General features: G+C 69.0%; 3 protein-coding genes across 3 annotated transcripts; all 3 read right to left on the minus strand.

The window, feature by feature from the left end:
- Positions 1-221: 221 nt before the first annotated feature.
- On the minus strand, positions 222-4,624 carry SPN (sialophorin). The gene is made up of 2 exons (XM_050952377.1): positions 4,358-4,624; positions 222-3,042 (listed from the first exon to the last, which is right to left on the minus strand). The coding sequence occupies exon 2, from the start codon at positions 2,949-2,951 to the stop codon at positions 1,656-1,658; it is 1,296 nt and encodes a 431-aa protein (XP_050808334.1). The 5' UTR covers positions 2,952-3,042; positions 4,358-4,624; the 3' UTR covers positions 222-1,655.
- Positions 4,625-7,610: 2,986 nt separating this feature from the next.
- Positions 7,611-9,859, minus strand: C5H16orf54 (chromosome 5 C16orf54 homolog). Its single transcript, XM_050952443.1, has 2 exons — positions 9,542-9,859; positions 7,611-8,782 (listed from the first exon to the last, which is right to left on the minus strand). The coding sequence occupies exon 2, from the start codon at positions 8,770-8,772 to the stop codon at positions 8,278-8,280; it is 495 nt and encodes a 164-aa protein (XP_050808400.1). The 5' UTR covers positions 8,773-8,782; positions 9,542-9,859; the 3' UTR covers positions 7,611-8,277.
- A 4,644-nt stretch (positions 9,860-14,503) lies between these two features.
- Positions 14,504-24,579, minus strand: LOC127051177 (serine/threonine-protein kinase NLK2-like). The gene is given in 12 exon segments (XM_050953148.1): positions 14,504-15,578; positions 16,610-16,730; positions 18,878-19,076; positions 20,317-20,403; positions 20,639-20,740; positions 20,961-21,170; positions 21,692-21,777; positions 22,103-22,209; positions 23,306-23,361; positions 23,750-23,791; positions 23,793-23,880; positions 24,344-24,579. Coding segments are annotated over 12 exon segments (1,383 nt in total). The 3' UTR covers positions 14,504-15,529.
- Between the last annotated feature and the right edge of the window lie 457 nt (positions 24,580-25,036).

Consider the following 25,036-nt stretch of genomic DNA (forward strand, 5'->3'; position numbering starts at 1 on the left):
GGCACCCCTGCTCGTGTCCCGGCCCACTCCTGCCATGTCACCCCAATAGCCCAGCGGGAAGAACCGACCAGGGACGGCTGTCGAGCAGCCCAGCCCGAGCTCCCCCTGGCATTCATTCGGGGCATCCTGCGGCCGGAGCGGGTGCTCCCCGGGCTCCACGGCTTGCCCTTGACCCTGTGACGCTTGAATTTGGCTGTTACAATTCTGCTCTCAGCCAGTGATGGAGCCGCAAACCTCTTTATTAAATACACAAAAATATAAAACTCTGCAGAAAGGGGCGCGATTTCCTCTCACGTCAAATGTACACGCGGGTCGGGAGTGCGGGGCACCGGCAGAGCTGGGGGGGCAGGGCTGGGCTGGCAGGGGCTGCGGGTCAGGAGTGAGGGGCACCGGCAGGGCTGTGGGGGCAGGGCTGGGCTAGCAGGGGCTGCGGGTCGGGAGTGAGGGGCACCGACACAACAAGCCTTCCTGTAACAGATTCAGCCGTTAATTACTCAAGTCCTGAGAGCGAGTCGAAAGGAAATTGTGACGAGCCAAGAGATGTGAGCATCCTGCCCCGAACCACAATCACACACCCAGCCCTGCCAGTGCCCCTCACTCCCGACCCGCAGCCCCTGTCCCCCCTGCCCTGCTCCCCCCCCAGCCCTGCCGGTGCCCCTCACTCCCGACCCACAGCCCCCTGCCAGCCCAGCCCTGCACCCCCAGCTCTGCCGGTGCCCCTCACTCCCGACCCGCAGCCCCTGCCAGCCCAGCCCTGCCCCCCCAGCTCTGCCGGTGCCCCTCACTCCCAACCCGCAGCCCCTGCCAGCCCAGCCCTGGGTTCCCCCAGCCCCACTCCTGAGCTGCACGGCCGGTTCTCTCCCCGGCTCTGGGAGGGGAGTGCGGTCTAGTGGGTTAGAGCAGGGGCTGGGGTGGGAGGTGGGGGGATGGGAGCCAGGACTCCTGGGTTCTATTCTGTTCACACCCTAAACTGTTCACTCCAAATTCAAACAACCTCGAGGAGTGAATCGTAAACAGGAAACTTGTGGCTGGGGACAGCGGAAAATCTTGCAAAAGACACAAAGAAAAGACTTGAGCAAGAACGACAAGGAATCCACCAGCGCCCAGGTGGGCAGATGGAAACTGCCCCGGCCTCGCCCAGCAGGGGGTGCCGTGGGGTGGGGGGCACTGGCTGTGGGGGAGCTCCCAGCTATTCCATCCCCGGCCTCGCCCAGCAGGGGGCGCTGTGGGGTGGGGTGGGGTGGGGGGCACTGGCTGTGGGGGAGCTCCCAGCTATTCCATCCCCAGCCTCACCCAGCAGGGGGCGCTGTGGGGTGGGGGGCACTGGCTGTGGGGGAGCTCCCAGCTATTCCATCCCCGGCCTCACCCAGCAGGGGGCGCCAGGGGGTGGGGTGGGGTGGGGTGGGGGGCACTGGCTGTGGGGGAGCTCCCAGCTATTCCATCCCCGGCCTCACCCAGCAGGGGGCGCCGCTGGGTGGGGTGGGGGGCACTGGCTGTGGGGGAGCTCCCAGCTATTCCATCCCCGGCCTCGCCCAGCAGGGGGAGCCGCTGGGTGGGGTGGGGGGCACTGGCTGTGGGGGAGCTCCCAGCTATTCCATCCCCGGCCTCGCCCAGCAGGGGGCGCCGTGGGCGGGGCAGGTGATTAGGGGTGGGGCTTACACGGGGGGCAAGGCTTCCTGCTCCATGGGAGGGGGCAGGGGGAATTCCCCGTTGGCGGGGGGATCCGGAGGGGGCGAGGTGGGTCTGGGCACCATCCCGTTGGCCTCCGCTGCCCCCTGCGGCACAGGGTCGCCCCCCTGCTCCCCCGGGGCCAGCAGAGGCTCCGAAAGGGGCCCCTCGCCCTTGGCCCCAGCCACGTCCTCCATGGCCACCGAGGACACCCGGGAGTGGCGCTTCCCGAAGAAGGTGGTCAGCGTGGGCCGCCTGGATTCACCCGGCCCGGCCTGCTGCCCCCCGGCCCCGGCCTGCCCCTCGGCCTTCTCCTCCGGCAGGCTCACCGGCCCCGCCCACTCGCCAGGCCCCGCCAGCCCGCTGAAGGTGGTGGAGCCGGACCGTCGCCGGCTCCGACAGTGCAGCGCCACGGCGAGCAGGGCCAGCACCACGATGGTGACAACCACCAGCACCACAATGATGCCCACGGGCAGCTTGCGGGTGGCGGGGCTGGGGCTGGAGGCCGGCATCGGCGTGAAGACCTCTGAGTCGGGCTTCGGTTTCTTGGCAGGCGGGGTGGGGAAGAGGGCAGGGGGCGAGCGTGTGGGGGTGGGCTGGTTCTTCGAGGGCCCAGCGGTGTGGTCTGGGGCAGCCCTGTAGCGGCCGGTCCGATCGGTGCTGGCTGGCACGGTCTGGTTGTACCCGCTCCGATCGGTGCCCTTGGCGGGCTCCATGGGGGCACTTGTGCTCTGCCTGTCCATGCCTGGCACGGTCTGAGTCTCCTGCCCCGGACCCGGGCTCCCTGCCACCGTGCCCGCTTGCCGCTTCAGCCCTTCCTGCTTCAGATCCGTGACGGGCTGTTCGCCACCCGCTGTCGTCGCCCCGGCCAGGCCGGATCTCAGGGCCACGGTCGCCTCCGCAGAGGGAAGGCCAGATGGAGACACTGGCCCAGCCGAATCCTTTGTTGCCAGCGTCTGGGCGGCGGTGGGTTCCTGCTGTGCCGCGGTGGGTGGATTCCTGGCTAGTTCGGCAGAAGGCTTGGAGCTGTTTCTGGCTAATTTGTCAGGGGGCTCGGGTCTGTTTCTGGCTAATTTGTCAGGGGGCTTGGTGCTGTTGCTGGCTAATTCGGCAGAGGGCGAGGCAGTTTCCGGACCAGTACTGATGTGCCGGCTTTCCTCACTGGTCCCTGGGCTGGCCATCTCCTTCCCTTTGGGTGATGTCTGTGCACAGGCTGCAGCTACCAGGAGAAGCAGGAGTGTAGGCTGGATTTTCAGCTGGGGCCAGGCCCCCAATACGGCCATGGTGTCTGGGCTCCCTCGTCCCGGGCCGGGGCTCGGCGGACGGGTATGGAGCAGAGGAGACGGAAGACGCTCCGGACGCGCAAAGACCAGCCTGGCAGCGAAAGGGAAAGTGGGTCAGTGTAAGAGTCTCTCCCAGCAGGGGGCGATGAGGAGCATCACTCCAGATTCTTGGCTCCAGATTTAAACCAGATTTAGCATCAAACATCAAAGGGGGAACTGAGAACTGCCAGATGCAGAGAGCACCAATGGGAAGAGCTGGGGGGGCACAGGGCTGGGCTGGCAGGGGCTGCGGGTCGGGAGTGAGGGGCACTGACAAAGCTGGGGGGGGCAGGGCTGGGCTGGCAGGGGCTGCGGGTCGGGAGTGAGGGGCACTAGCAGAGCTGGGGGAGGCAGGGCTGGGCTGGCAGGGGCTGCGGGGCGGGAGTGAGGGGCACCGGCAGAGCTGGGGGGGTGGGAGGCTGGCAGGGGCTGCGGATTGGGAGCGAGGGTCACTGGCAGAGCTGTGCTGGGTGTGTGTGGGGGGAGCCTAGTGAATTTCACTCTATGGGGCTAATCCCCCAAAATGATCCCTTGTAATTTTCCACTCTGTCCCCGGCTCACCCAACGGCTGGGCTGCACCTGCTGAAATATCAGCACCCGCCCCACACCACAGAAACCTCGGCGGGAGCCAGACATCTCCCAGACCAGCCGGCCCCACCCACCTGGCACCGAGCCCTGGGCCCCCCCAGCTCTGCCAGTGCCCCTCACTCCCGACCCGCAGCCCCTGCTAGCCCAGCCCTGCCCCCCCCCAGCTCTGCTGGTGCCCCTCACTCCCGACCCGCAGTCCCTGCTAGCCCAGCCCTGCCCCCCCAGCTCTGCCAGTGCCCCTCACTCCCGACCCACAGCCCCCTGCTAGCCCAGCCCTGCCCCCCCAGCTCTGCCGGTGCCCCTCACTCCCAACCCGCAGTCCCTGCTAGCCCAGCCCTGCCTCCGCCCCCCAGCTCTGCCGGTGCCCCTCACTCCCGACCTGCAGTCCCTGCTAGCCCAACCCTGCCCCCCCAGCCCTGCCTGTGCCCCTCACTCCTGACCCGCAGCCCCTGCTAGCCCAGCCCTGCCCCCCCCAGCTCTGCCAGTGCCCCTCACTCCCAACCTGCAGCCCCTGCCGGCCCAGCCCTGCCCCCCATAGCCCTGCCGGTGCCCCTCACTCCCGACCTGCAGCCCCCCCCCAGCTCTGCCGGTGCCCCTCACTCCCAACCTGTAGCCCCTGCAGCCCGGATGCCCCCTCCACTCCTGACCAGCAGCCCATTGCTATGTAGCCAACTACCAGTCCCCTGCCTAACCCCCCACAATTCCTCCCCGCACAGCCCCAGCCAGTGAGCTCCTTCTCCAGCTGATCCCACCGCACACACCAATTGCCCCCAACGTACCTCGTGGCTGGAGAGCCGGGGCCAGCTCGTAGCTACAGGTGGGGCTGGGGGCTGGGGTGTGTGGGGGGGGGTCTGAGCCCAGGACCAGCACGTGGCAGCCCCTCTGCTGCAGGACGAGGCAGGAACGAGTGAACGAGAAAGGGTGAAGAGGAGGAGAGGAAATGGTGAAAGACCTGGAAGGAAGTGGCGCCCAGTGGCAGCTGGGAGAGAAACGATTAGCTGCTCAGTTCCCTATTTGAGGGGCGGGTGGAGGGTGGGTGGCAGAAAAGGGGCTTGGGTGGATTTGGGCCCAGAAATTCAGAGGAGGCAGCTGGGAGTGGGGGTGGGGCATTTAGGAGAGGAAATAGGGGGGCTGTGGAATAGGCTATGGGACATGGGGCCTGTTCCCTTTGGGGGGCGCTGGCTCTCACGTGGCCCCATGGCAGGGCCTGGCTGGCTCGGGGGTGGGGTGGGGAATGGGGCAGGGGCCTGTCCCCTCTAGGGTCAAGTATCAGAGGGGTAGCCGTGTTAGTCTGGATCTGTAAAAGCAGCAAAGAATCCTGTGGCACCTTATAGACTAACAGATGTTTTGGAGCATGAGCTTTCGTGGGTGAATACCCACTTCTTCAGATGCATGCCTCTAGGGGGCGCTGGCTCCCATCCGGCCCCAGGGCAGGGCCTGGCTGGCTCGGGGGGGGGAATGGGGCAAGGGCCTGTCCCCTCTAGGGGGCGCCAGCTCCCATCCGGCCCCAGGGCAGGGACTGGCTGGCTCAGGGGGGCAGGGAATGGGGCAGGGGCCTGTCCCCTCTAGGGGGTGTCGGCTCCCATCCGGCCCCAGGGCAGGGACTGGCTGGCTCAGGGGGGCAGGGAATGGGGCAGGGGCCTGTCCCCTCTAGGGGGTGCCGGCTCCCATCCGGCCCCAGGGCAGGGCCTGGCTGGCTCGGGGGGGTGGGGAATGGGGCAGGGACCTGTCCCCTCTAGGGGGCGCTGGCTCCCATCCGGCCCCAGGGCAGGGCCTGGCTGGCTCGGGGGGGCAGGGAATGGGGCAGGGGCCTGTCCCCTCTAGGGGGTGCCGGCTCCCATCCGGCCCCAGGGCAGGGCCTGGCTGGCTCGGGGGGGTGGGGAATGGGGCAGGGACCTGTCCCCTCTAGGGGGCGCTGGCTCCCATCCGGCCCCATGGCAGAGACTGGCTGGCTCGGGGGGGTGGGGAATGGGGTGGGGGCCTGACCCCCCCAAGGGGCCATGTTTGCATCTAGGCACAGATCACAGACCCACCGTCCAGTCAAGAGTGAGAATCTTTATTTTGCCAGTCGGCCCTGGGTCCATTCTGGGGGGCAGTGAGCCAGACCCCCCACGTCTGCACTTCACTCCCCGTCCCCAGCCAGCTCCAGACTAACAGCCCCCTCCAGCCCCTCCTCCGCTCAGCCCCTTTCCCGGGCCAGGAGGTCACCTGATCCCTTTGTCTCCAACACCTTCAGCTGGCACCTTTGCAGAGGGGGGGCCCAGGCCATCAGTTGCCAGGAGACAGAGCGCCAGGCATTTAGGTGCACTGGCCTTTGCTCTGCCAGACACTTAAGAACTGCCATGGGGACACTGAGGCACCAACACAGTATTCAGAGAAAACATTAAGAACATTCCCAGTTTGTCACATCTCTCCCCCCTTCGAGACCGAACTGAGCGAGGTCACTCCAGCCAGTGACCTGGGGAAGTTCGAACCCACCAACTTTCCCATGGATGCCCCAGCATCTCTCCCATTCCTTGGTGTGAGTTACACCAGGACAGTCCAGTCTCACGCCCTCCCTTAGGTCGGGTGTGCTCGATGGCACTTGCAGGCCGCATGTGGGAAGGTTTATGCGGCTTGAACCCTTTTGCCACCCCAATACCCCTGGGGTTCAAACTGGGACAGGGTCTTCTCCCAGCTCTCTGGGCTGCGATTCGAGCTCTCTTGGTTAAGAGCCCCCATCTTGGCCTTTGCCAGCTCTGGGCTTGGGCAGCCGCTTCCCACCTTGTGTCCCAGACACAACACCTCTGCCGTCCCCCCTTACACTCTCCAGCTTTTACCGTCAGTCCCACCTCCTTGAGGCAGCCCAGCCCCCTCTTCACCTGGGACACCTGTTCCTCCCAGGTCTGGCTAAAGATGCACGTTATCAGTGTCTGCCAGGGCCAAGTTCTCCATCCCCCTCTGCTTGTCTAGAATCTCCTCAGGCCTAGGGATGGGGTCGGCATCGGACACTGTGATGGCTTTAAGGTATCGATGGTCCCCACTAAACCAGATCATCCTGTCTCCCTTGGGGATCAGCCCCACGGGTGAGGCCCATGGGCTGTAAAACGGCTGGATCCCATCTAAAGCCAGCATGTCCCTGACCTCTCTCTCCAGGTTCTGGGCTGCTTTCCCAGTGACTCTGAACAGGGAGCACCTGATGGGGAGATTGGGTCCCACCTCAGGGAAGAGATCCCCCAGGGGGTCTTCCCCCTTCTCCTCCCAATCCTTCCTTTCCGGGTCCAGGGGTCCCCTCACTCTCCTCCCATCCAGCAGCTCGAACGGGAAGAACCCTGTGGATTCCTGGGGCACCACCAGCTGCCTCCCGATTCCCCCCAGTTCTACTTCCCCCTGGGGAGCCCATTCCCGGTACAGGAATCCCTTCTCCTGCAGGACTCTGTCCCTGCAGCCTTCCCCAAGGGGGTTTGCAGCGCTGTGGCCAGCAAGTTCCCTCAGCTTCTCCAAGGAGGGATCCCTCTGCAGCTCGGTCTGGGATTCAGCGTCTGGGGCAGGGAGTGGGACCTGCCCCCTCTCGCTGGCTGGGCCAGGGGTCACAGCCCCCCGAGCCCTGTCCCTGGTAGCTGCCTCCCTGCTGTGTAATCACTTCCCAGCAGCACGTCTGGACCAGGCAAACCTGGTTGGCAGCTGACCTGCCCTGCCTGGGTGTCCCCCCACTCAGCTGGGGTCTCGGCTCCCCCCGTGCTCAGCGCTGCCCTTGCTGTCCCAGTGGGGGCAGGCAGCGAGCTCTCTGCTCTGGTCACAGCATCAGAGCCAGCGTGAGCCCCCTCTCTGGTGTGCAGGGGGGCGGGGAGCATCTCTCCCTCCCACTCAGCCCCAGGGGGCTGGTTACAGGTAGGCAGGTACCCTGAGCCCAGCAGCCCCTCCCCACTGCCAGCCAGGTCATTTGCATTTTCACTGACCATTTCCATCCCACAGCGAGTCGCCCCAGCGGGGTCCTGGGGAAGCCACAGGGTCCTGCCCCCCCACTTCGCAGTCAGACGTGACTCTCAGCCAGCCAGTAACACAGAGGTTTATTCGATGACAGGAACAGGGTCTAAAACAGAGCTTGTAGGTACAGAGAACCGGACCCCTCCGCCGGGTCCATTCTGGGGGGTGGGGAGCCCAGCCCCCAGCCCTGGGGCTGCCCCCGTCTCCCCAGCCAGCTCCAAACTGAGACTCTCCAGCCCCCCCTTGGCCTTTGTCTCTTTCCCGGGCCACGAGGTCACCTGATCTCTTTGTTCTCCAACACGTTCAGCTGGCACCTTGAGAACGGCATGGGGAAACTGAGGCACCCACACAGTGTTCAGAGACAACATTAAGAACATTCCCACTTTGTCACAGGGGGTGAATGGGGGACACACCGAGCCCCCACCCAGGGGGTGTTAACGGAGCCAAGAGCTTCGGCCACTTGTCCGTAGCCCCACGAACCGGCCGCTGGCAGAAATTTCCCATGTCCCATAGAGCAGCCCTTCTGTGCCCCATGGAGGGCCAGGGAGGCAGGGGGTGCTGACCCCTCTGTGCCCCATGGTGGAAGACAGTGGGGGGGTCCTCAACAGGCTTGTGCCCCTCCAATTTTCAAAGTGTCCCCCCAAAATCTCAGCTCTGCCCCAACATCCATGGGGGTGAATCCTGCTTCTTGGGGTGGGGGTGTTGCCTCCTGGTGCCCCCCCCGTGCCGGTGCTCACGGCCCCCTCCCCCCTCCGCGTCGGAAGAACTCGGAGATGTCCTGCAGGGTGACATGGGGCTGAGCCCCCCAGGCCGGTGCCTCGGGGTCCCACAAGGCCGTGGTGCTGCCAGCGCTCTCCGGCGCCCCCGAGTGGACGCCGCTGGAGGTGCCACTCCCCGAGCTGCCGGCGGGCCCCCGGTACCAGTCCTCGGCGCTGGGTGGGGGGCGCGGGATCCACAGGTCGCCCGTCTCCGCCTGGGGGGCTCTGTCCAGCTGGGGCGGGGCGGCCGGCTCGATCCACAGCGCCCCGCCCCGGCGCCACACGCTGGGCACCCCCCGGGCCCGGGCCCCCCGGAAGAGCCGCTCGCCCAGCAGGGCCGAGATCACCACGAAGAGGCCGGCCACCCCCGCCAGCGCCACCATGGGCACCAGGCAGGCGGCGCAGGGCAGGGCGGGGGGCGGCGAAGGGGGCGGGAGCTGGGGGCTGGGGGGCAGAGACGGGGGCATCATCGGCGATTGGCTGCGGAGAGAGAGAGAGAGAGAAGGGGAGATAAATGGGGGGTTTCTGGGGGGGGAGGCGCCGGATCTGACCCAGGACTGGCTTGGGAGGGGGGAGGAGGGATGGGACACGGGGGTCTGTCCCCTCTGGGGAGCACCAGCTCTGACCCAGGCCTGGCTTGGAGGGGGCTGGGACGTGGGGCCTGTCCCCTGTGGGGGCACCGGCTCTGACCCGGCCCCAGGGTGGGGGACTGGGTCAATTGGGGGTGCAGGGGCTGGGACGTGGGGCCTGTTCCCTGTGGGGGGCACCGGCTCTGACCCGGCCCCACGGTGGGGAACTGGGTGACTCGGGGGTGCAGGGGCTGGGACGTGGGGCCTGTCCCCTGTGGGGGGCACCGGCTCTGACCCGGCCCCACGGTGGGGGACTGGGTGACTCAGGGGTGCAGGGGCTGGGACGTGGGGCCTGTCCCCTGTGGGGGGCACCGGCTCTGACCCGGCCCCACGGTGGGGGACTGGGTGACTCAGGGGTGCAGGGGCTGGGACGTGGGGCCTGTCCCCTGTGGGGGGCACTGGCTCTGACCTGGCCCCAGGGTGGGGGACCGGGTGAATGGGGGGTGCAGGGGCTGGGACGTGGGGCCTGTCCCCTCTGGGGGGCACCGGCTCTGACCCAGCCCCAGGGTGGGGGACCGGGTGACTCGAGGGTGCAGGGGCTGGGACGTGGGGCCTGTCCCCTGTGGGGGGCACCGGCTCTGAAGGGGGGAATGGGCCGTGGGCTACTCACGTCAAGGCTGGGAGAGGAGGGTGCCCGGCGCGCCAGCGGCTCGTGGGGGGTGGCGAGGACCCGCAGGCCGGGCTGGGCGGTGCCCCATGGCTGGTGGGGGCCGTGTCGGGAGCCGGGCGCGGCTGGGGGGGGAAGTGATCGATGCCGTGACGCAGCGTTTCCTGCCCGGAGCTGTTGGCGCGAATGACGTGATGGAAACAACTATCGGGGTGGGGAGAGGGGCTCAGCGGGGGGGTGCCCTGTCCTCAGAGCTTTGTGTGAACCCAGGCGTCCTGGCCAGCTCCCCGTTCAGACCCCTCCCTTCAGTCGCCTTCAGCATCTCCGTCACTTCCTGTCTCAAACCTGTGTGCAGCTTGGCTGGGACTTCACCGCCCGCCCCGCCCCAGAGGGGCCGCGTCCCAGCGCCGGGCAAGGGGTCCCCATGTGCCCAGCCCCCTACCCCAGAGGGACTGCGTCCCAGTGCCAGGAGAGGGGTCCCCAAGTTCCCAGCCCCCCACCCCAGAGGGGCTGTGTCCCAGTGCCGGGCGAGGGGTCCCCGTGTGCCCAGCCCCTGTGCCCTGAGAGTGTGACAAAGTGGGTTTGCCCCTTGTTATGTTGTGTACCAGTCTGTTGTGCATGAATGCGGTGTGTGCCTCAGTTTCCCTGTGTGCTGCACCAATGCCTGGGTGGTTGGATTTGCGGGGGGGACTTTGGCTGAGACCCTCGGGGCAGGTGAGGCCTCTCCAGCGGCCGGTGCCCTTCGTCACCCGGGACCCAGGAGGGGGATACGACCGGGGATCAAGGCAAGGACCAGAGGAGGGGCAATGGGGGGAGGGGGTCTGCAGCCCAGCAGCTGGAACCGGGCAGGCTCCTGTTTGGGACTCGGGGGGCAGAGCCCAGGGCACCAGGCCCAGGGTCCCCCCCCACATGGACGTTGCTGGAAGTCCCTGATGTCTGTGCTAACAAGCCCTGCCCCGTTGGCTACTAACCCGCAGGCGGCGCTTGGAGCCGGGCGGGACTTGGGGGCCTCCTCTCTCGGAGCCGGGGGGGAGACCCGGGGGGGCCTCCTCTCTCAGAGCCGGGGGGGCAACCCGGGGGCCTCCTCTCTCGGAGCTGGGGGGAACCCGGGGGGCCTCCTTTCTCAGAGCAGGGGGGGACCCGGGGGCCTCCTCTCTCACAGTCGGGGGGGGGACTCAGGGGGGCCTCCTCTCTCAGAGCCGGGGGGGCCTCCTCTCTCGGAGCCAGGGGGGAGACCCGGGGGGGCCTCCTCTCTCGGAGCCGGGGGGACCAGGGGGGCCTCCTCTCTCGGAGCCTGGAGGGACCCGGGGGGCCTCCTCTCTCACAGTCGGGGGGGGACTCAGGGGGGGCCTCCTCTCTCGGAGCCGAGGGGGGACCCGAGGGGGCTCCTCTCTCGGAGCCAGGGGGGACCCAGGGGTCTCCTCTCTCGGAGCCGGGGGGGACCTGGGGGGGCTCCTCTCTCACAGCCGGGGGGGACCCGGGGGGGCTCCTCTCTTGGAGCTGCCTGTCCCTGGGCCACGAGCTTCCCCAGCTGCCCCCTTCCTGGGTCTGACCTCGGAGCATCCAGCACCCCCGTCTCCCCGTGCGCCTCCCACAGCAAGTCCGCCCGGGCGGGTCCTGGGGGAGCCTGGGCCCTGCCCCCCAGCTCCGCACTCAGACGTGACTCAGCCGGGGACACAGTCGGCAGGATCACGGCGTAGGGCAGAGCCTCTTAGCACCGAAATCAGGGACTTTCAGCCAAGTCCATCTCGGGGAGTCCTGGGCCAGACGCCCTGGGCGCCCCCTCGTCCAGTCGCCCCACGCAGACTGCTGGCCTCCAGCCACCCCACCACCAACACCCCCCTTTGCTGCTCCTCCTCTGTCTCCCTTCCTGGGCCAAAGGTGTCAGCTGGTAGCACCCCCCTCCTGGGTCTCAGCTTACACAGCTGGGCAGCCTCACCTGCCCCAGGGCCCCAGCAAAGTCACCCCCCCAATTCCCAGCACACAGGGAAACTGAGGCACGGCCAGTGTTAGTATAGGACAGTAAGACTCACATGCAGCATACCCAGGTGAATAAAATCCTGTTTCTCCCCACGCTGAGACCGAACTGAGCGGGGTCACTTAGCCAGCGGCCTGGGGAGGTTCGGGCCCCTCTCCGGGACAAAGCATCGGCTGTCACGCTGGCCCACCCCCCAATGGGGACCCCGCCGTGTCCTGGTCCTGAAGCTGGAGACTGCACCTCAGGAGCTTGGCACGGGCCCTTTGTGCGGTGCAGCCAGGTCAGGGGGTGGTTGGTGCCCGTGGAGAAGTGTCGCCCGGACAGATCTGCCCTGGTTTGTGGGGGGCCCACACCACGGCCAGGGGTCCCTTCTCGACGGCCGCGTTGTTCTGCTCTCGGGGCAGCTTCCTGCTCAGGTACCCGCTGAGGTGTCTCCCCCTTTCCGCCCTCCTGCATTAACACCCCCCCGGCCCGTGTCGGAGGCGTCGGTGACCCTCGAGTCTGGGTTTGCCAGAACCGGGCCAGTGCCCAGAGCCTCCTTCAGCGCCCGGAGAGCCTCCCGGCACCGCCCGGGCTGGACCAGCGTGTCTGGCTTCTGGCACAGCCCAGTGCTGGGGGCGGCTGTGGGGCACGAACCTCCAGCAGCACCCACCACCCCGCTGAAATTCTGGGCCTGGTTCTTAGTCTGGGGAGCGGCCGGTCTCTGATCGCCCCCCCGGGCCAGCTCTGGCTTTAGGCAGCCGCCCCCCACCCGGCAGCCCAGGTGCGACACCTCGGCCAGCCCCACCTGGCATGTCCCAGCTTTCCGTCAGCCCAGCGTCCCGGAGCCGGCCCAGCGCGTCTAACCCGCGGCACGTGGCTCCCGGCTCTGGCTGTCAGCGCTAGACGCCAGGCACAACTCTCCAGCCGCGGAGTAACTGGGCCACCGGGCGCCGGGAGGCGGCAGGGCCAGGCCCTCGTCTAACCCCAGAGTGGGTAACAGCAGATTTCAGTCGGGCATCTGGATCCCAGCGTACTTGCCACTTGCCCCCGGTGAGAGCCCGAGGAGTGAGATAACGAGCCCCCCCCCCCCCCGCTTGTCCAGGAGCTCGTCAGACGCAGGCCTGGGCTCGGCATCGGGCACGGTGATGGCATCAAGCCTCCGATAGTCCCCACACAGCCGGATCGACCCATCCTTGGGGACCAGCCCCACGGGAGAGGCCCAGGGGCTGGCGGACGGCTGGATCCCCCCAAAGCCAGCATGCCTCCCACCTCTCTCCAGGGCCGGGGCTGCTTTCCCAGTGACTGAACGGGGAGCATCTTCCGGGGGGGGGCTCCTGTCTCCATCTGGGGGCAGCCAGGTCAGGGAGCCCAGGCCAGTGGGAGAACGGCTGCCGGTAGGACCCCAGCCCCTCGGGTCTCCGCTGCTCGGCCGGGGTTAGCGGGTCGCAGAGGGGAACCGATCCGGGCGAAGGGCTGAGTCCCACCAGGGGATCCTCTCCCTGCTCCTACCACTGGCCCCACATGCCAGCACCGGCTTCCCCCGTCCCCGTTCGGCGTCATGGTGCTGCCATGTTTCCCGGTGAGCCAGCTCCCGCCACGTCGCTCCCTCGTTCGGCCGCGGACAAGCGGAAAGGGCCTGTCCGTGGCCGCCGGGGCCTTGTTCTTCCTCCCCGGGGGTGAGGAGCATCGCCTGGTCCCGGTGCCGCGGGAACGGGCACGCGCTGGGCGGCTGGACCAGCCCTTCTGCCTCCCCGGCCCCTGGCTAGATTCTCCCTGGCCAAGCCCACGTTTTCCCGGGAAGCCGGTACACACTGCACCCCAGGCTCTCCGTCGGGGGACGCCTGCCCCTCGCATCCGGCCCTGCCCACGTCCGGGGTCCCCCCGCTGCCCCCCGCACAGCAACTCCTGCGATGCGAGCAGCGGGGGGGAGATACCTTGGGGAGGGGTCGCTCAGTGGCTGGACCATTGGCCTGCTCAACCCAGGGTGGTGACTTCAGTCCCTGAGGGGCCACTTAGGGATCTGGGGCAAAATCAGTCCTTGGTCCTGCTAGTGAAGGCAGGGGCTGGACTCCGGGACCTTTCGGGGTCCCATCCAGTTCTAGGAGATGGGTATATTCCGCCCCCCCCCAATTACCAGGCCTGTGGGTGCTGGTCCACAAAGATTTTCAGCATCATCTGCAGAGTCCCACTGAACCCCTCCACCAGCCCGTTGGACTGGGGGTGTTGGGCCAGACCCCACATTTCTCCCGCAAGCCGCAGAGCAGGGCTGACATGACGTTGGACCCCTGGTCTGTAAGGACCTCGCTGGGGACCCCCACCCGCTGAAGATGGTCGGCAGCGCGTCTGCCACGGTCTCTGCCTGCGGACAGGCCAGGGGTAGCGCGTAGTGAAATCGACCCCCACCAGGCTGGATTCCTTCCGCACCCGGGTCACCCTGCTGAGGGGCCCCACTACGTCCACGGCCACCTGCTGGAACGGCCCCGCTAAGCCGGTCAGGGGTCTCGGGGGGGCTTTACGCTTTCCCCACACTCGGGCAGGGGTCGCGGGACCTGCACTGCTGCAGGACGGCATCATAGACCCCGGGGGGGGGCCACATCGCGGCGCCGGGTGAGGGGTCCCCATGTGCCCAGCCCCCCCAGAAGGGTCTGTCCCAACGCCAGGCAAGGGGTCCCTGTGTGCCCAGCCCCCCCACCCCAAAGGGGCCGTGTCGCAGCACCGAGTGAGGGGTCCCCGTGTGCCCAGCCCCCCACCCCCACGGGGCCTGTCCCAGAGCCAGGTGAGGGGTCCCCATGTGCCCAGCCCTCCCATCCCAGAGGGGCCTGTCCCAGCGCTGGGCAAGGGCTCCCCGTGTGCCCAGCCCCCCGCCCCAGAGGGGCCTGTCCCAGCGCTGGGCGAGGGGTCCCCCTGTGCCCAGCCCCCCCACCCGAGGGGTCCCCGTATAACCAGCGGCCCCACCCCAGAAGCAGCCACATCTCGGCCGCACCCCAGAAGGAAACCCCGGCAGCGAACGCGCCAGCAGAGTTTAATGCTGGAATGTCCCAGCAGGTTTGATGAAACTAACAAAACCCACCAAGCGTTTCAAGTTTCCAGGGTGTTTTCGGTCGCCCCCTTTGCAATGAAAAACCAGCAGGGAAAATTGGGACAAAGCCGCAGCCCGGAGCCACCAAAACCCTAAATTTTGGGGGCGAGGTAGATTTGGGGAGCAGCGAATACAAATTCCCAGCCTCTCCCAGCAGGGGGCGCTGTGGGGAGTGGGTGCTGGCTGGAGGGGGGGCTCCTGGGGGGAGGTCAGTGGTTGGGGGCTGAAATGGGGCCCCAGGGGTTGTTGGGGGGAGGAGGGAGGGCAGGGCTGAGGAGTTGGGGTGGCGGCAGGGGGCATTAAAGGGACTTGGGGGTGGGCTGTATTCACAGTGCAGACTTGGGAATTTAGGGGGGAAGGGTTGGTTTTGGGGGGATCCTGGTTTCAGTGCAGCCTTAGGGAAATTTGTGGGGGGCGTGGGAGGGATTTGGGGCTCAAGGTAGGTTTGTTTCTAGTGCAAACTCAGAGAAGGTCAGGGGTGCTTGGGGGCAGTTTTGGGGGCTGGGGAGGGTCATGTTTCCTGAGCAGACGCAGGGGAAACTAGGATGGGGGGCAGGTTCGGGGGGGGGTGCATTGACAGTGCAGATCTCGAGGAGTTTGGGGAGGCTGTGGGGTGGTTTTGGGCGGCCCCTCATCTTTCCATTGCAGAGACAGGGGAATTTGGGGTTGCTGAGGGGAGAGACGGGGAGTCTCCTTTCCAGTGCAAGCTCAAAGGAATTTGGGGGTGCAGTGGGGTTCATTTTTCAAGTGCAAACTCAGGGGCTTTGGGGGTGCAGGGAGGTTCAGGGAGAACTCGAGGGGTCCCTTTGATTTCAGGTCCGGGACCCTTGACTTTTCCCCACCAGTTCAGCAGGCGATTCGGGGTCTGTCCTGCTGTGGCCGGCAGGCTCCAGCCCCCACTTTCTCCTTCCATCTGGCCACCCCCAAACCCCAAATCTGCCTCCAACTGCCTTCATCTCTCGTCCTTCTTGGAACCTTTCGACGAATGCCAGGCCGTCGACCTGCGGGGGAACGAGGGTTCAGATCCAGCCCGGGGGAGCTGGCTGGGGAGCTGTGGGGAGCAGGGTGGGGGGCTGGTTGTGGGATGGGGTGAAGGTGCTGTGTGGCAGGATGGGGGGCTGGCTGTGGGTTGGAGCAGTGGGACACTGTGTGGCAGGGTTGGCTGGTGTGGGGGGCGCCATGGGGGGAGGTAGTCGGGGAGGCGTGGGGCGCAGGCTGGTGAGGGCACTGTGGGATAGAGATGGGGGGGCTGGCTGGGGTTGGGGATGCTGTGGGGCACAGGCTGGTGGGGGAGCTGTGAGGCAGAGGTTGAGGGGTGCTGTGGGGTGGAGAGAGGGGGCGGGGGCCACTGTGGGACACAGGCTGGTGGAGGGTGCTGTGGGGTGGAGGTGGGGGGCACTGTGGGGCAGAGGCAGGGGTGCTGTGGGGCACAGGCCGGTAGGCACCGTGGGGCACTGTGGGGAGCAGGCGGGCAGGTGCCGTGGAGCAGTGGGGCTGTGGAACAGAGGGGGGACACCGTGGGGCGCAGGCCGGCAGGCGCCGTGGGGCAGAGGGGGGCACTTTGGGGCTGAGGTGGGGACGCCGTGGGGCAGAGGGGGCGCTTTGGGGCGGAGCTGGGGATGCTGTGGGGCAGAGGGGGGCGCTTTGGGGTGGAGCTGGAGACGCCGTGGGGCAAAGGGGGCACTTTGGGGCGGAGCTGGGGACGCCGTGGGGCAGAGGGGGGCGATTTGGGGCTGAGGTGGGGACACCATGGAGCAGAAGGGGGGTGCTTTGGGGCAGAGGGGGTGCTTTGGGGTGGAGCTGAGGACGCCGTGGAGCAGAGGGGGGCGATTTGGGGCTGAGGTGGGGACGCCATGGAGCAGAAGGGGGGTGCTTTGGGGCAGAGGGGGTGCTTTGGGGTGGAGCTGAGGACGCCGTGGGGCAGAGGGGGGCGCTGTGGGGTGGAGCTGGGGATGCCGTGGGGCAGAGGGGGGCACTTTGGGGTGGAGCTGGGGACGCCGTGGGGCAGAGGGGGGCACCGTGGGGCACTCACCGGATGAAGGTTTTGAAGGCGGCCGAGTTGGGGTTGATGCACAGGGGGACCCGCGTCGCCTTCTGCTGCTCCAGGATGAAGCCGTGAACCAGCTCTGCAAGAGAGGGGGGCAGCTCCAGATCTGGGGGGCGCGGGGGAGAAATTCACTGTGGGGGGCTGGAGAGGGGGTCGGGGGAACGGATCCCAACCGGGGGGTCCCTTGTGGGGGTGGGGGGTGGCTGTGGGAGCCAGAGGGGGTCTGTGGGGGTTCATGTGAGGGGAGCTGGTGTTTGGGAGGACGGTGGGGGGGTTGGAGGGGTGTCAGGGGTTGGGGGTGACAGCAAGAGGTCCCAGGGGGTGAGGGTGAGTTTTAGGGGGGCTGTGGGAGCCCCAGGGGTAGGTCAGTGTGTGGGGGTGATGGGAGGCGGCGGGGGGCCTGGTGGGGGAGGGTCAGCATGTGGCAGTGTCTGGGGAGCGGGGGAGGGTCAGTGTGCGGGGCTAGCGGGGAGCACCGGAGGGCGGTGGGGGTCACCTTTGGCCTGCCAGACGGAGCGCAGGCCCCGCTCACAGGCGTTGTCAAAGCGGGGGGCCATGGGGGGCTGTGGGAGGGAGGCAGTGTCAGTGTGCGGGGGTGATGGGGGGTACCGGGGGGCACCAGGGAGCCCGGGGGCAGCGGGGGTCACCTTTGGCCTGCCAGATGGAGCGCAGGCCCCGCTCGTAGGCGATGTCGAAGTGGGGGGCCCCAGGGGGCCCTGGTGAGGGGATCAGCATGTGGGGGTGATGGGGAGTACCGGGGGGCACCAGGGAGCCCCAGGGGGCGGCGGGGGGCAGGGTCAGCGTGCGGGGGTGATGGGGAGTACCGGGGGCACCAGGGAGCCCTGGGGGTGGCGGGAGGCAAGGTCAGCGTGCGGGGGTGATGGGGGGTACTAGGGGGCACCAGGGAGCCCCAGGGGGCGGCGGGGGGCAAGGTCAGCGTGCGGGGGTGATGGGGGGTACCGGGGGGCACCAGGGAGCCCCGGGGACTGCGAGAGGGAGGGAGGGTCAGTGTGTGGGGGTGATGGGGGGTACCGGGGGCACCAGGGAGCCCCAGGGGCGGCAGGGGGCAGGGTCAGGGTACAGGGATGATGGGGGGTACCGGGGGGGCACCAGGGAGCCCCAGGGGTGGCAGGGGGCAGGGTCAGTGTGCGGGAATGATGGGGGGTACCGGGGGGTACCGGGGAGCCCCGGGGGCGGCTGAGGGCAGGGTCAGCATGCGGGGGTGATGGGGGGTACCAGGGGGCACCAGGGAGCCCCAGGGGCGGCAGGGGGCAGGGTCAGTGTGCGGGGATGATGGGGGGTACCGGGGAGCCCCGGGGGTGGCTGGGGGCAGGGTCAGCGTGCGGGGGTGATGGGGGGTACCAGGGGGCACCAGGGAGCCCCAGGGGCGGCAGGGGGCAGGGTCAGTGTGTGGGGATGATGGGAGGTACCGGGGGGTACCGGGGAGCCCCGGGGGCGGCTGGGGGCAGGGTCAGTGTGTGGGGGTGATGGGGGGTACCAGGGGGCACCAGGGAGCCCCAGGGGCGGCAGGGGGCAGGGTCAGTGTGCGGGGATGATGGGGGGTACTGGGGGGTACCGGGGAACCCCGGTGGCGGCTGGGGGCAGGGTCAGCGTGCGGGGGTGATGGGGGGTAACGGGGGGCACCAGGGAGCCCCAGGAGCAGCAGGGGGCAGGGTCAGTGTGCGGGGATGATGGGGGGTACTGGGGGGTACCGGGGAGCCCCGGGGGCGGCTGGGGGCAGGGTCAGCGGGCGGGGGTGATGGGCAGTACCGGGGGCATCAGGGAGCCCCGGGAGGTGGCGGGGGTCACCTTTGGCCTGCCGGATGGAGTGCAGGCCCCGCTCGTAAGCGTCATCGAAGCAAGGGGCCATGGGGGGCTGCAGGAGGGAGGGTCAGAGTGCCGGGGTGATGGGGGGTACCGGGGGGCACCAGGGAGCCCCGGGGGTGGCGAGGGGCAGGGTCAGCGTGCGGGGGTTATGGGGGGTACCGGGGAGCCCCGGGGGGGGCAGGGTCAGCATGCAGGGGTTATGGGGGGTACCGGGGAGCCCCGAGGGCGGCAGGGGGCAGGGTCAGTGTGCGGGGGTTATGGGGGGTACCGGGGAGCCCCGGGGGCGGCGGGGGGCAGGGTCAGCGTGCAGGGGTTATGGGGGGTACCGGGGAGCCCCGAGGGCGGCAGGGGGCAGGGTCAGTGTGCGGGGGTGATGGGGGGCGGTGGGGGGCACGAGGGAGCCCCGGGGCCCAGTGGGGGGGTCACCTTTGGCCTGCCAGACGGAGCGCAGGCCCCGCTCGTAGGCGTCGTCGAAGCGGGGGGCCGCGGGGGGCTCGAAGTCGCTGGCGTAGACGCGCCCCGAGCCCAGGCCGTGGCAGCAGCGGCACATGGACGTGTGGTAGCGGAGTCGCCCCTCCTGCAGGTACGGGTGGGCCAGCGCCTCCCGCGCCGAGATCCGCCGCGCCTGCGAGAGCCAGCGTGGGACCCCAGCGCTCCCGGGGACCCCGGAATCTGAACCCTCAGTGCTTCTGGGGACCCCAGTGCTCACAGGGACCCCGGCATCTGAACCCCCAGTGCTTCTGGGGACCCCGGAATCTGAACCCCCAGCGCTTCCAGGGACCCCAGTGCTCACAGGGACCCCGGCATCTGAACCCCCAGTGCTTCTGGGGACCCCGGAATCTGAACCCCCAGCGCTCCCCGGGACCCCAGTGCTCCCAGGGACCCCAGCATCTGAACCCCCAGCGCTCCCGGGGACCCCGGAATCTGAACCCCCAGCACTTCCAGGGACCCCGGTGGCTGGGGGGGGGAACCTAGTGCTCCCAGGGACCCTGGAATCTGAACCCCCAGTGCTCCCGGGGACCCCAGTGCTCCCAGGGACCCCGGCATCTGAACCCCCAGTGCTTCTGGGGACCCCGGAATCTGAACCCCCAGTGCTCCCAGGGACCCCGGAATCTGAACCCCCAGTGCTCTCAGGGACCCCAGAATCTGAACCCCTAGCGCTTCTGGGGACCCTGGAATCTGAACCCCCAGTGCTCCCCCGGTGACGGGGGGACCCCAGTGCTCCCAGGACCCCAAATCTGAATCCCCAGCGGTCCCGGGGACCCCGGAATCTGAACCCCCAGTGCTCCCAGGGACCCCGGAATCTGAACCCCCAGTGCTCTCAGGGACCCCAGAATCTGAACCCCTAGCGCTTCTGGGGACCCTGGAATCTGAACCCCCAGTGCTCCCCCGGTGACGGGGGGACCCCAGTGCTCCCAGGACCCCGAATCTGAATCCCCAGCGGTCCCGGGGACCCCGGAATCTGAACCCCCAGTGCTCTTAGGGACCCTGGTGGCCGGAGGGGGACCCCAGCGCTCCCGGGGACCCTGGAATCTGAACCCCCAGTGCTCCCCCGGTGACGGGGGGGACCCCAGCGCTCCCAGTGACCCCGGAATCTGAACCCCCAGCGCTCCCGGGGACCCCGGCGTCTGAAGCCCCAGCACTCCCAGGGACCCCGGCGTCTGGGGGAGGGAACCCCAGTGCTTCCAGGGATGGGGAACGGACCCAGGCATTCGGGCAGGGGACCCCCAGTGCTCCCAGGGATCCAGGTGTCTGGGGGGGGACCCCCAGCGCTCCCAGGGACAGGGAGGGGACCCAGGCATCCGGGTGGGGTCCCCCAGTGCTCCCAGGGCTGGGAAAGGGACCCCGGTGTCCGGGTGACTCACGGGGTCGAAGACCAGCAGGCGGCAGAGCAGGTGAACGGCCTCGTGGGTCGCCTCCCCCGACAGCAGGTGCAGCACGGACAGCGCGGGCTGGGGGACACGGCGCCTGAGTGGGGCTTCCCTCCCCCGGGGCCCCCAATCGCCCCCCCGGCCCAGCCCCCCACTTCTCCAGTCCCAGCCCCCCAATTCCAGCCCCCCACTTCTCCCAGTGCCCCGATCCCAGCCCCCCTTCTCCCTGCCCAGCCCCCAGATCCCAGCCCTCAATTCCCCATCTCAGCCCCGACTTCCCCCAGGCCCCCGGTTCCCCCCACCCCCAGGGGCTCACCAGTTTGTGGGCGCCCCGCAGCACGTGGGCCCGGGCCCCCTCGCAGGCTGAGCGCAGGGCGTGGGGAGGGGGGGTGCCGAGGAGGTCTGTGATCAGGTCCAGCTGCAGGGCGTGGGGGGGGGGAGTTAATGGGGGGTGCGAGAGCCTCTCCCCATGCAACCCACCCCCCCAGCCCCTCCATCCACATCTCCTCTCCCACGTCCCCCTAACCCCTCCCCACCTCTCCCCAGCTCCTCCCCCAGATCCCCTTCCCCACCCCTCCCCTCTCCCCCCCTCTCCCCTCCCCACTCTTCCCCCATCGCTGCCCCCGCCCGGCCCCCACCTGCTGGATGGGGCTGGAGCCCTGGAAGAGGATGCGCCGGCCGAGCAGCTCGGCGAAAATGCAGCCGACGGCCCAGAGGTCGATGGGGGGGCCGTAGTGGGGGGTCCCCATGAGGATCTCGGGGGCCCGGTAGTACTGGGTCACCACCTCCTGCGTCATGGGCTGCCCCTCGTCCGGCTCCTCCAGCCGTGCCAGCCCGAAGTCACATATCTGCCGTGGGGAGAGGGTGAGCCCGGACGCCTGGGTCCCCCACCCAGCCCCTCCCCCACTGCCTGGGAACACTGCAGGGAGCCCAACCCGGACGCTTGGGTCCCCTGCCCATATCAGTTTCTGGGGAGCACTAGGGGCCCCCCAGTGGAATAGTCCCAGACATCTGGGTCCCTGTCCCCATCCGGTGCCCAGGGGCCTTCCCGGACGCCTGGGTCCCTGTCCCCGTCCGGTGCCCGGGGGCCGTCCCGGACGCCTGGGTCCCTGTCCCCGTCCGGTGCCCGGGGGCCATCCCGGACGCCTGGGTCCCTGTCCCCGTCCGGTGCTCAGGGGTCGTCCCGGACGCCTGGGTCCCTGTCCCCATCCGGTGTTTGGGGCCGTCCCGGACGCCTGGGTCCCTGTCCCCGTCCGGTGTCTGGGGGCCGTCCCGGACGCCTGGGTCCCTGTCCCCGTCCAGTGTCTGGGAGCTGTCCCGGACGCCTGGGTCCCCTCCCAGAGGCTGAGGGGTCGGGGGGGGGTCTCACCTTGAGGACGCAGTTGCTGTTCACCAGCAGGTTCCCTGGCTTGAGGTCCCGATGGAGCACGCCGGCCGAGTGCAAGTATTTTAGCCCTGAGGGAGGGGGGCAGTGTTGGGGGGGCTGGGATTGGGACCCCCCAACCTGCCCTTCTCCCTGCTCAGGGATCCCTCCAGGAGAGAAGCTGGGGAGGGGCCGGTGATGTATGGGGGGATGCAGGGTGGCCGGGGGGGGGACTGCACTGGGGATGATGTTTTGGGGCGGATGAGGATGGATATTTGGGGACCCCTGAGAATTGGGACGTTTCGAGGGGATGTGGGGATTGGGTGAGACTGGGGGGGGGCAGATGAGGGGTCTGGGGGTACGTGGAGGGTTTGGGGGTTTGGGGGGTCCCTGGGAGGTTTGGGGGGCGGGTCTCACCGCGCAGGATCTGGTAGAGAAAGACCTTGACGTGCTCGGCGCTCAGCGGCTGGGGGGACACGATCACCTTGTGCAGGTCGCTCTGCATCAGCTCCGTCAGCACGTAGCTACCGCCCGGCGGGGGTCAAGGGCGCAGCTTGGGGGGCAGCGCCCCATGGCCCCCCGTCCCCCTCCGCCCAGCTCCCATCCCCCAGAGCCCCAGCCCTCCCCTCCGTCAGCACGTAGCTACCGCCCGGCGGGGGTCAAGGGCGCGGCTTGGGGGGCAGCGCCCCATGGCCCCCCGTCCCCCTCTGCCCAGCTCCCATCCCCCAGAGCCCCCCTCCGCCCAGCTCCCATCCCCCCGAGCCCCAGCCCTCCCCTCCCTCAGCACGTAGCTACCGCCCGGCGGGGGTCAAGGGCGCGGCTTGGGGGGCAGCGCCCCATGGCCCCCCGTCCCCCTCCGCCCAGCTCCCATCCCCCAGAGCCCCCCTCCGCCCAGCTCCCATCCCCCAGAGCCCCAGCCCTCCCCTCTGTCAGCACGTAGCTACCGCCCGGCGGGGGTCAAGGGCACGGCTTGGGGGGCAGCGCCCCATGGCCCCCCGTCCCCCTCTGCCCAGCTCCCATCCCCCCGAGCCCCAGCCCTCCCCTCTGTCAGCACGTAGCTACCGCCCGGCGGGGGTCAAGGGCGCGGCTTGGGGGGCAGCGCCCCATGGCCCCCCGTCCCCCTCTGCCCAGCTCCCATCCCCCAGAGCCCCAGCCCTCCCCTCTGTCAGCACGTAGCTACCGCCCGGCGGGGGTCAAGGGCATGGCTTGGGGGGCAGAGCCCATGGCCCCCCGTCCCCCTCCGCCCAGCTCCCATTCCCCAGAGCCCCCCTCTGCCCAGCTCCCATCCCCCCGAGCCCCAGCCCTCCCCTCCCTCAGCACATAGCTACTGCCCGGCAGGGGTCAAGGGCGCGGCTTGGGGGGCAGAGCCCCATGGCCCCCCGTCCCCCTCCGCCCAGCTCCCATCCCCCCGAGCCCCATGGCCCCCCATCCCCCTCCGCCCAGCTCCCATCCCCCCGAGCCCCAGCCCTCCCCTCCGTCAGCAGGCGGCTGTGAGGCTGCCCCGATAAGCCCCACTCCCCCCAGACCCCTAACCACCCCCGACACCTCCCATTGCTGCCAGTTACCCCTCAGGGCAGCCCCCCCCACTCCCCCGCCCCTCCCCCACGGGGGGGCGGATACATCTCCTCGAAGCAGTCAATCTGGGGGGGCTGCAGGATATCCAGCGCCGACAGCACCTGAGGGGCGGGGGGGGGTGAGACCCCAGATACCCCCACAGGGTCCCAGAGCCATCCCCACGGCAGCCCTCCTGCCCCCACTGCAACCCCCATCCCGACTGCAGACCCCCACCCCCCACTGCAAACCTCATCCCCACTGCAGCCCCCCCGCCCCCCACTGCAACCCCCAGCCCCACGGCATCCTCCATACAGCGACCCACACCGCTCCGTCAAGCCCCCCCACTGACCCATAGCCCCCAGCCCCACTGCAGCCCTCGCTTCATAAATGTCGCCCCACTCACAGCCCCCCCGCAACCCCACAGCTGCGCCCATGTTCTGCAGCCCCCCACAAACCCTCCCTACCACCCCCCATCCTGGTGCCCCCCCAAAATCCCCCCCCCCGGCTCACGTTCTCATGTTTGAAGTAACAGAGCATCCTGAGTTCCCGAAAAAACCCGTTTGCAGGAGACGAGATTCTGGAAAACGTTCGGCATCTTCTTCAGCGCGACCCGCTTCCCGTCCCGGGGGTCCGTCACCGACCTGGGCAGAGACAGGGTGCCCCTCACTCCCGACCCGCAGCCCCCCGCTCTGCCGGTGCCCCTCACTCCCGACCCGCAGCCCCCCGGGCCCCGGGTCTGCCGGTGCCCCTCACTCCCGACCCGCAGCCCCCCGGGCCCCGGGTCTGCCGGTGCCCCTCACTCCCGACCCGCAGCCCCCCGGGCCCCGGGTCTGCCGGTGCCCCTCACTCCCGACCCGCAGCCCCCCGGGCCCCGGGTCTGCCGGTGCCCCTCACTCCCGACCCGCAGCCCCCCGCTCTGCCGGTGCCCCTCACTCCCGACCCGCAGCCCCCCGGGCCCCGGGTCTGCCGGTGCCCCTCACTCCCGACCCGCAGCCCCCCGGGGCCCCCGCTCTGCTGGTGCCCCTCACTCCCGACCCGCAGCCCCCAGCTCTGCCGGTGCCCCTCACTCCCGACCCACAGCCCCCCCCCCGCCCCGGGTCTCACCACACAACCCCGAAGGCCCCGTAGCCAATGGGTCGATCCGGTTCGGGCTGCACGGTCATTGGGGCGGGCGCCGGTGAGATCTGGGGTGACTCCCCCTGCACCCCAGCGGGGCAGTAACGTTTCTGGGGCGCCCTCAGCCCCGCTGCCAGGGGGGGCTGGATCAGCCCGGTCAGCGCCCCCAGGACGTTGCTGCACAGCGGGGGCTGGAGCGCGGGGCTGGGGCCCTGGAAGGCCATTGGGGGGCAGCTGCGGGGGTCCGGGGGGAGATGGGAGGCCGGAGCCGGGAGGCCGGAGCGGAGGGTTGGGGGGTGGGGGATGGGATGAGAGGCAGAGCCTATTGGGGCGGGGGGGCGCTGCTGGGAGTCTGGGGGAGTGGGCAGGATGCGGCGGGGCTGGGGTGGGAACTGGGGGGCCTAGGAATTGGGGGCTGCGGGGCAGGGATTTGGGGGCAGGGAAGGGGGGCGGTGGGGCAGGGATTTGGGGGCAGGGAATTGGGGGACTGAGGGGCAGGGAAGGGGGGCTGAGGGGCAGGCTATTGGGGGGCTGGATGTGTCGGGGCAGAGAAGCTGCCGGCCGGGGCTGCACTTGAAGACCCTACTGTAAACAATCCCGGCTGGGCTGGGGGGCAGGGCGGGGATCGGGGGCACAGGCCCCCCCAGTACTTAAATCGCACCCATCCCCCCAAACCCGGGG

Source organism: Gopherus flavomarginatus, chromosome 5 (assembly GCF_025201925.1).
Source record: "Gopherus flavomarginatus isolate rGopFla2 chromosome 5, rGopFla2.mat.asm, whole genome shotgun sequence".
Lineage (NCBI taxonomy): Eukaryota > Metazoa > Chordata > Testudines > Testudinidae > Gopherus > Gopherus flavomarginatus.